Below are 10442 nucleotides of genomic sequence, written 5' to 3'. Positions count from 1 at the left end.
CTTCAGCTGGGGTTAGTTAACGGATGGGGGAAAGGAATCCATCTGCTTTCTATGATCAGGGCCTAAATCAGTGGTAGAAAACCTGTGACATGGAGGTCAGGGTATGGCCAGAGTTACACATCATATACTCTGATCTACTCTTTTCTCTGAAATCCTACCCCAGATGAAAGCTCCAACAACTTTTACAGATCTATGAGAGTTTACTTCAGCTGAAAGAGTCCTTCTAATCTACTTAGTGTATTACTAATAATACACTAAAGATTTAATTATTCTTCATCCATATAAAAATTATTGTGACAATGCTCAAAGGAAAAGCCATTACCAAAAAAAGGCCAAACAGCAACATCTGACTACTAATCCAATGAGGAGAAACAAAGACAATACTGTTACATATTGAGAATTTTAATTAAAATATATTTTTTCTATATTTATATATCAAAGAAACATTTCAGATTTAAAATTTAATATTTGTGTGTACTTCCAAGACAACACAATGTGAACATGCAGTTTCTCATACAATCTCAAGCTACAGCTAAGCTGCAAATGTGCCACACAAACCAGTTGAAGGCAAAGTGTGAACCTGCCAATGCTTCTAAGTACATTTTTACCATCATTACAATGAGTCACATCTGTTAAACATGTAAGAAGCCTCTAACTGTATTCTTTGATGGATTCACACAGCTGTATGCTCCAAAACTATACAAAATTAAGTATTAAAAATAGATGTAGAACAAAAAAATCATCACATGTATGCACTAATGAACCTCTTCTAGAGAAAAGCTAAGAAAGATTTTTGTTTATTAATCCCCCCAAGTCTTTTTTTCTGGCACAATTTTGGGTGTTCAAATTATATTCCGGAAGATGGATTGGTACAGAGAATAAACTAAGCACAAGTAATCTGAACTCCAAACAAGAGCAAAAAGAAGTGAGTGAGCTCTTGCAAATAATATCTGTTCTGTTTGGTCCCTGTACAGGAGAAAAGCAGGAGTAAGGATTCTTGTTTCGCTATGTCCTTTGACGCTTTTGTCAGGCTGGCCATGGTCTAGTTATAACATAAACACAGAGAAGTGGGAAAAATAACTGAAGACATTGGGATTGTTATCTGTAGATATACACAGACTCTATTACAAAGATATAGTTCCATTAAGAGTTTTGTTAGAAAGAAACTGAAAACAAGTAGGGCTTAGGATATGCTTTTTCTTTTTCTTCTGTAAGATCTAGTATCTCTATGCCCATGGAACACTGTTTTTTCTTTTACATACCGTGGTTTGTAAAAGTTGTTGTTGGACAGTCAGTGATACGCTTAGGCTGAAATATAGTCAGTTTGCAAGATGCAGATGTAAAAGCTGGGAATCAGAGGTGAGACACTTCAGCATTCTGCCAGTGCTTTATAATCCTTATTAAAACACCACCAATCCATCCTCTTTTATTTAAAGCCTTTCCTCACTAGGAGGTCCTGGCATCTAATGTAGAAGCATGTTAGCTTCTTTTGTTTCATATGAGACAACTAAATCAAGAAACGTTCTGAAGAGTGAGTAATGTCCAAGTTTGTTTCCAAATACTGCATTATGCATAAGCATTTTTGTTTGTTTGTTTATAAAGCAGACCCATGACTTTCTGAGACTATGATGAGTAGTTTTTTGTTTATGTAAAGCGGGAGCTTCAGCAGCTGTTTACAGATGAAATTCTGCAAAGTGCTGAATACCTAAAATCACACTGAAGACAGTGGGTGTACGCAAGTCAGAATATACAAAAAATGAGTGGGGGTTTAAAGTAATTAAGTATATCGTAGCTTTCAACCCTTATACATTCTTATGCAGATGAGGAAAAGGATAGATTTTGTGGAAACATGCCAACTTTTATTTTTTAACACAAGATTTAAGATGCAATAGACATTGAAAGGCATCAGAGGAATGCTTGAAGCCTTCACGACTATGCATTCCTCAGAATGAAATGAGGGAGCCTTTGGGTTGTCTCGGCGCTTACTTTCAATGGGCATTCTTATTTTCTGCGATACGGAGTTGCATACCTTGTCTAGGATGGCAAACAGCAAATACTGTCTCTGTGGAAGTGTTAGATCCCCATGCTTGACCATGTTTCCCATGTTTCCCTCAGATAACTGTTCACATAGTTTCTCCCCATTCCTTTTTATTTTTTCTTAGTACTGTACTATTCACCTCATTTTGGATTCTTTGCACAGAACCATTTTAATATTCCATTTTAGTATTCCAGAGATTTTGCTTTTTGTATTCCTGTTCAATATCTACTTCCAATGATGCAATGTTTGTGGCTTTGAACAGGTGATTCTAAGCAAACCATGTGTAGCAATCTGCTCAGTGGTGGGGAGAGTCTCTTCAGAGGTCCTCAGCTGCTACTGGAGAACTACATAAATTTTCACTAGCTGATGCTCTTCTTTTGTTCAGAATTGTAGTGGCCATATTCAGACCTCACGATCCATGTGATGATAACAGGCATGTTATTTGTATCTCCAATTTAAGCTGTCACAAGAAATACATGTTTATTTGACAAACCACCCTTGGTGGCGATTGCAAGTGATTTGCTATATTCTTGCAGCAGAGCTTCTGACAGTTTGTTCGCCAGAGATCATCTGAGAGGTTTACTAATACGGGGCTTGCTTTCATTTGCAAACGGATCTTCTTCTGAACTGTGGATCTCCTTTCCAACGATGTCAGGCTCCCTCCACAGCCAATGATTGCCAAGCCTCCTATTAACAAAGTTACCCAATTCCCTTTTCCTAGAGACTGCAAACCATCCCTAGTGCTGTCAGTTAACTTTATGCCAAAGCCTTCTTCTCCCTAACCTAAGAATGTGAGAAAGGCATGTCTTTTAAGAACAGGAGGAATCCCCTGTGTAATTGCCTGCTTGAACACTGGGGATTCTCCGACCCTACATACAATTTAGCAAGTGGATTTTTGCTGGCGTCTATGCCTCAGTGCAGAATTCTCCCTGTCACCGGTACTTTTGGCTCAGTGAAGAATTTTTAAACGGGAAGTTCTCAGGCTAAACAGAGGAGAGACTGTTCTGAATTTGCAGGCTCTAAAATACACAGCTCCTTGTGACTGGGAAATCCAGAAACAAAGGACCTGGATTTTCTTGGGTAAATTTTGATTTGGGGCAGAGGAATAGACGAATAGGAAGGAAAACACGAGACGGCACAAAACCACGTGGGTTTTGTGCCCCATGTCTTTACACTCCAGATCACTGATGTAAGTTAGAACTGCCTTAGGATTGCTTTAAATCACCTTGTAACTACAGCATCCTAAATGATCTTCAGAGTCAGAGTGTAAGAGTTTGACACTGTCAGTTGTGATGACACTTCTCCAAGCAAAGAAAATGAGGAAGTGCTTGTTCGAATTCAGGATTTATTTTTGTGAAAATGACACTATCATCTCAACACGTTTTGGAATTAATTTGTCTTTTTTCAGTTGACTTCATGAACTGTTATGTCAGTAGATGCCATGAAATCCTGCTACAAGTTGGGTCCTCAACTTAGGAAGCCAAAGTGGAAAAGGCAAAAATTTCAGAATGGTAGACTCCTGCATTTTTGAGATGCTGCAAAACCTATTAAACCGAAAGTTTCACTCTATAGTATTAACCTTCACTAAAGAACAAGTTTACCTTTCGTTGAGATAAACTTACAAAATTGTGTTATTTTTCTAGCCAGTTATTTTTAAAAGTATATGTTAATTATCTCCAATTGAGTGAAACAACACAAAAGGTTTTACTAAAGTATTCCACTATAACCCATAGTAAGGATAAAGCAGGTTATTCAATACCTATGCAATTTCAGGTTCTTACAAGAAACCACTGAAACAGCTTGCATTTTATAATTCCAAGGCAGACTAACACTGTAACAATGGTTTATGCTATAACATTAGGTTAACTCCAAATTTCCTGAAGTAGACAAGATAAGACAAGAAAATTCCTTTTTTCTAGGCTACAGGTAACTGGAAATAGAGGCATTTTTGATCTCCTGTTTATCTGAAGCTTTGTCCTTCTGAAAATGTGGAAGTCTCTCAGAAAGTTCAGCTAAGCAGGATTTCTATCTATTGTTTTGGGGCATCTGGAACTAGTGGGGAATATAGTGCTTTCTCAGCTTAACATTTTGTTTTTCCATTGCACCCTGAAGCTACACAGTGCACTGCCAAGAGAAAACTAATTCAGCAGTATAAATTAAAAATAGGATTCTCGTGACACAAACTGCATAAATATGTTTAACTTGTATAATGATTCTGCAGTAATGATATGTCTCTGTTATGAAATCTTCCCAAATTGTGTGACATTTCTTATATGGCCAGTATGCAGAGGCAAGCAGAAATAAAATTATTAAAATTGTTATTGAAAAATAAATCAGTAATTTTTTTAGGGGAAGATGTTGCCAACCATTTCTTTGTAATATCTGATTACTCTTGGTTTATTTTTTCTTTAGAACAAACTTAAGTAGATATTTTCAAGTATGACTTCAATAGTGTAAAAATCAGAACCGCAGCAAGACTGTATTTTTAAAGTTTTGCAGATTCACGTCATCCTCGTGCGAGAACCGTAACAAACTTCTCAGTAACACTCCACTATTATAAATGCAGCTGAAAACAAGTGCTTAACCCATGCTTTAAATAAGACTCTGAAGCAATATTGGCGTTTCCTTACTATTTGGCAGATGGGTGGTGTCTTCAACAAAAGTCTTCCTTCAATAAAGCCTTCAGTAAAAGGCATCCTCAAAGCACCAAGGGCAGCGACTACCAAGTTTTTCAAGTTCAGACCTCTAGCCTTCCAGGGAGCACTAGGACAGAATAATCAGCTTTTGGGAATCCAAAACAGTGTGAGTGGCTGGTAGCAATCTATCCTCAGTTATGGCCCAGCAGTTACAGCAGTTAATAACAATATAACTACTAAGTTATTAGTAAAAATTGGTTATTAGAAAGAGCAGCAGTCAAAAAGTCATTGAAAAAGGTCTAAGGGCCAGACTGTCTAAGGAGATAAGGGATCCAAGACCATAAACCATCAGGTTAAGAAAGAAATTAATTAAAGTTACTCTAAACATGTTTCTTTCTTTATCAAAATGGACTTAAAATGAGGCATATGCATTTATTAGCAGAGAATCAGATGTTCTAGAAATCTATGGAGTCAATCAGCCCTATATGCAGGTCGCAGGTCTGAATAGCAGTACATCCTTCTTCTGATATCCAGTCCCGCATTTGTCTGCCTAAGCTGAAAGGGTTGTTAAGCAAGGGGTCTTAGGGGCCTTCAAAATAACTTCTTCAAAACCAAACAAAGCAGGGCCTACCAGCCATTTGAGCTTTTTCTCAGCTCCATTTATTCAAAGTATGCTTCAAGGTAGCTATTATCACCTCTGAAACGGATCTACGCACTTAGCCCTGGCTTGACAAATCACTTAGGTCTACTTACCATTTATTTCTCCCACAGAATAAAAGAACAGGGGCAACTTCTGAGCGCTTTCTGTTAGTTTGCCAGTTTGTTGTATGGATAAATGTTGTTGATACCAACCCAATGTCCATCACAGTTTTGTTTCATAATAAATAGGCTTAAATAATGCATCTGTTGACCTTGATAGATCAGCCACATGAAAATCTTATATTTAATAGTCATTCTGATTAATCTTGGCTTCCTATCTTAGAAGTTTTGTTTGAATTATGCTGGTGATTGACACTGAGACATTGCCTACTCATATGCAAACAAAAATGTAAAATCTACAGTCCTGATACTGTTAACAGAGCTGAGGATTCATGCTTACCAAACCCACCATAGTTTGAAAAAGGCCTACGTGTCTGACTGCACAAATTAGCCTCCAAAACTGCAACTTACTAGGGAAGACACTTATCTTACCATTTTACTCCTCTTCCCCACCTGCTATTTATTGCTTTATGTCTTGATCCACACAGGTACTTGCACATACCTGATTTTGTAGCATTATTCATGACAGCAGCTTGTGTGGCATGAGTTTCCAGGATCACGGTCTTAAGCAAGCAGGAACAATTCCTCCTTCGCTGAGTCAACCCATAGTGACCAGTGGAGAAATCAGAAGAATAGTAACTTGTGAAGAAGCTATGCTTGAAACAGGTGGATGAATTGACAGATGTCCGATACTGAAACCCTCTGTATTATTCAAAATAATGACACATTTTAATGAAATGCCTAACAGCAGCAGTTCCCCAATCCCTCTAGTCTACAGGTTGACCACAGTCAACCCTGAAAATGTACTGTGGACTACCATGTGTCTGTGCTACCATTTTATTTTTTTAAAAGTATAAAATTTACAATATTGTTACAGTTCTGTGGTTCAGCATCTCATGGCTACGTGAGCTCTATTTACAAACTCTAGCTCTATGCGTTGAAGTAAGGAAAGGCTTCTTCATGTGGTATTTTTCTGGCAAGTAGGGTTTGTGCTTGGTTTGTTTTCTTTGATATAAACTAAATGGAGTGGATTCATACATCAAGAAAAATGTATTTGGATGAAGGCAAAACATTAGAAAAATATTAAAGTGAAAGAAAATTACTAAAATAATATGCAAGATATAGCTTGTTTTGTCACCATTAATGATAGGTTCTCTGATATACTGGATACCTGGAAGTAAGATTTTTCATGCTTTCAGCAAATGGGCAAATACTCATCTTTCCATTTACTAATCGCTCTACTGCAGTTTTAGGCTTTGCTATTCTTTGGCTCCCAGATCAATGCCAGGCACATCCCCACCTGCAATACAGTTAATAAAACAGGCGAGGACTTTCCTTATTCTTATGCACACGCTTAATTTTACAGAGATGAGAACAGCCTGGGACTGTTACCCATCAGCAGGATCAGTGGAATCGCTTACGTCTGGACAATTAAGAGTGCCTTTTGCAGATTGTGAGGTTTTTTTTTAGTGACAGTTTTGCCCAAAATCATTAATAATATTGTAGAACTGTATAACTATGGAAAGAAGATATGATTATAAAACAGAAGTGGGAAAAAAAATAAAAAGAACTTTCCTGACAAGCAATCTCTCACTTTTTTTTTTCCCCTTTTAATTTTAAATAAAGCTGTCTGCGAATTTGAGCCTAGGGAGACCTTCATTAAAATCAATTAATCAGTCAGCCTCTCTGCTGAATAGCTTTCTGGAGGCAAAAAGTCAATGCAGGGTTTGGGAGCGAGGCGTGTGCGACTTCTGCGAACTTTCCCCGCAGGGCCGCAGCCCCACGCCCCGCCGCCTCAGCGGGCACGTCGGCAGCGGGAGGCGGGAAGGATCCGGCCCGCGGGCTGTAACCGGCTGCTGCGAGGCGCGGGGGGAACCGGAGCCCACCGGGCGGCGGGGAACCCCGCTGCCCCCCGGGGCCTGGCCGGCCGCAGGGCGCGCAGGTGCCCCGGGCCTCCGGCTCGTCGCTGGGCAGGTGAGGGCTGGGTCTGGCGGCCTCGGCGCCCCTTGGAGAAGGGGCGACCGCCCTCGGCTTAGAGACCTCGGGGAGGGCCGGTCGTTTCCCCCCCCACCCCCGTCGATGCGGTGGAGCTGACGGCCGCGTCAGGAACCAACCCCCGGTGGCCGGGAGAGCACCCCGGGGCGGGCGCCACCTCCCCGGCCCAAGCACTGACCACAGGAGCAGCCCCCCCTCGCCCCGCCGGCCGCTACGGCAGCCCCCGGCCCCGCCGCCGCCTGCGAGAGGCTGAGGGGGAAAGTTAGCGGCGGGGCGCGCCCTCCTCTCCTCCCAACCCCCGCTCGGTGCCGGGCGGCCGCTTCCGCCGCCCCCGCGGCGAGGAGGCGCGGGTGTCCCCCGGCGGCGGCGGGCGGCCCGGGTGCCCTGCTCCTCCCGCTGCCGGCGGCCGCCGCCGGGGCAGCACAGCTGTTACAGAGCCGCGCTGGTCCCTCCTCCCAGCTGCGGCTGCCTCATCTCCCCCCACCCAGCCCGTCCCTCCCCTCCGCCGCTCCCGACGCTGCTGCTGCTGCTGCCGCCGCCGCCGCGGCCGCCACCTCCTCCTCCTCCCCACCCCCACCCTCTCTCTCTCGCTCCCCATCTCTCTCTCTCTCTCCGTCCCGTTCCCCCCTGCCCCCGCCTCTCCCCGCCCTGCCGCCGCCGGCCCTGGCAGAGCAGGCACCGCAGGGGGATCTCGATGTAACACCATGACAGGCATCGCCGCCGCCTCCTTCTTCTCTAATGCCTGCAGGTTCGGGGGCTGCGGGCTGCACTTCCCAACCCTGGCGGAGCTCATCGAGCACATCGAGGACAACCACATCGGTGAGTGCCCCGCGGGGCCGGGGCAGGGGCCGCGGCCGGGGCAGGGCAGGGCGGGCGGCGGGGGCGCCCCGCGGCGGCGGGCGCGGGGGGCGTGGGGGCCGCGTGTGCGGCGGCGGTACCGGGGGCGCGGTGGTGCTGGGGGAAGGGGGGCACAAGGTGCAGCAGGAGTCGGGGCGCGGCGGCGGCCGCCGGTGGAGGGAGGTCGGCGGGTGAGGAGTGGCAGGAGGGGTCTAGCGGGCGACGTGGAGGACTCCTTGGGGAGGCGGCGTGCGGCGCGGCGGCGGCATGGGTGGGTGCGGGGGAGGCGTGCAGCCCGCCGGCCCTGGCGAGGGGGAGTTAGTTTGCATTGGCAGAAGGGAGCCCAGAAGCCCGGAGGAGGCGGTGGAGGAGGGAGGAGGACGGGCACAGCACGCCGCCTGCTGCTTCCGCCCCGGCTCTGGCTGTCAGGGCTCCGGGGAGGGAGGGAGGGAGCCGCCGCCGCGGCAGCCATTCCGCTTCCTCCTCCTCCCCCTCCTCCTCCTCCCGCCACCGCCGCCAATGCGTCCTGTCAGCGCTGTTGCTAGGTGTGGCGGGGAGGACGGGTCGCGCTCCGGCCGCACCGGCCGCCGCAGCGCGGGAGGCGCCTCTCGGCGGAGGGACGGCGTGAGGGAGGCCGGGGCCGGCGGCGCGGTGGGCGGGGCCGGCGGTGGCGGGCGGGCGGGCGGCCAGGCGGCGGCGGTGGGGGCCGGCGGCCCGCGCCGCCGGTGCAGTCCCCGGGGCTGGGCGGGCGGGAGGCGAGGGCGGCCGCGCTGGGACCCGCTGCCGTTAGCCTTGGAGCCGAGGCCAGGCCGCGGAGGGCGGGCCGGGCAGCGCCGCGCTGGATCATCACCTGTAGGCTCTCCCCCTCCCCTCCTCTCCCGCGCCGCGGCCGCCGCCCCCTGCTCCCCTCAGCCGCCCGTCCCGCCCGGGGCGCGGGGGCGGGGAGGACTCCGGGCCTGCGGGGCGATGACTCGTCAGTGCCTTCCCGGCGAGGGCGCCTCATGGGCGGCGGGCGGGAGCGTGCGCATGGGCCGCCCCTCGACAGGGCGGGCGGCGCCCAGGGGAGGAGGGGGCGGTGCGGCTCCCGGCCGGCCGCGGGCGCCAACTTTTCCCTCTCCCCTCCCGCCTCCGGCGGGACCGGCCTGCCCGCGCCCGGCCGGGCCTGAGGCGGGGCGGCGCGGCGGGTCGGCCGGCACCGCAGCGCGCCGCCCGCCACGGCTTCCAGCAAAGCTGCTCGTCCCCGCGCCGTCCCGAGGCGGGCACGGCCCTGCCGCCGCCCCGCACCTTCGCTCCTCGGCCTCGGCAGGTGTGCTGCCTGGGCTTCTAGGCTACGTGCCCCCTGAAGCTGCTCCACTTGCGCTTTTTGCTAATAAAATACAGTGCTTAAACTGTCAAAAATTGAGCTAATTCTTTCAAGCGGACGAAGTTTTAAAATCGGGGGAAAAGTACAGAAGTTTTAAGTACCGGGGGACTGGAGACTCCCGTGTTTCGCTATGAGGAAATAACGTGCTGCTACAGAACAAATTAAGCTAGCACGCGTTTCGGTTTATTGGGTTTTAATAGGCAGGCCCAAATACCTGAAAAAAATCTCTAAAGCTTAAATTGCAAGTGTAACGTTACGCTAATGTTGTAGGTCAGCAAGATGAAAGGTCTAGTTCTCATAATTATCACGATGCCTAGTATGAGGTAAGAAAACCACATACCACAAAACTGTGTAATTTATGACTCGATGTGGTACAAGCATACTGTTGTGATATTGTTGGGGTTTTTTTTGTTTTGAATCTCAGATGATTAGCTTGTCCTACACCATGCATCGCATTACACCAGAAAAGCTTAGGGGAAACAGTTTTCCCAAAATGAAAGTTCATAAGTCATCTTGTGTGTCCCTCAAGGGGATTATCAGCCCCCAGGTGCCACAGCCCGCAGCATGTCAGAAGAGATACAGTCCAGCCCATGTGGTCTGTGTGTTGCTGTTTAATCCCAGATCAGCGGGTCTGAGACCTCTCTGCAGAGAGGAGGAATTGTTGCTGAAATACTTTCATTTCCTAATAACTGTATTTTTATTTCTATAGCCAGCACTCATTACTTTTTCATTTCTCAGAGTTAAAGTATTACAGATTGAACACACGCACACACATATTTAATTGAGCGTGTCATTTGCCGAGACTTGCAGGACA

At 47.4% G+C, this 10442-nt stretch overlaps 1 protein-coding gene and 1 long non-coding RNA gene across 2 annotated transcripts in view; one reads left to right on the top strand and one right to left on the bottom strand.

The window, feature by feature from the left end:
• Positions 1-478: 478 nt before the first annotated feature.
• Positions 479-7668, bottom strand: LOC142052684 (uncharacterized). Its single transcript, XR_012658941.1, has 3 exons — positions 5936-7668; positions 4669-4801; positions 479-2498 (listed from the first exon to the last, which is right to left on the bottom strand). It is a non-coding gene; the product is annotated as an uncharacterized LOC142052684 (long non-coding RNA).
• Positions 7669-7764: 96 nt separating this feature from the next.
• The window catches only part of JAZF1 (JAZF zinc finger 1), a 195607-nt gene continuing 192929 nt past the window's right edge, over positions 7765-10442 (top strand). The window contains exon 1 of the mRNA XM_075083140.1: positions 7765-8247. Within this exon, the coding sequence (XP_074939241.1) occupies positions 8133-8247 (115 nt within the window). The 5' untranslated portion in view covers positions 7765-8132. The remainder of the gene's footprint in view (positions 8248-10442) is intronic.

This window comes from Phalacrocorax aristotelis, chromosome 2, assembly GCF_949628215.1.
Source record: "Phalacrocorax aristotelis chromosome 2, bGulAri2.1, whole genome shotgun sequence".
Taxonomy (NCBI): Eukaryota; Metazoa; Chordata; class Aves; order Suliformes; family Phalacrocoracidae; genus Phalacrocorax; species Phalacrocorax aristotelis.
This window is presented reverse-complemented; position numbering and strand designations above follow the sequence as displayed.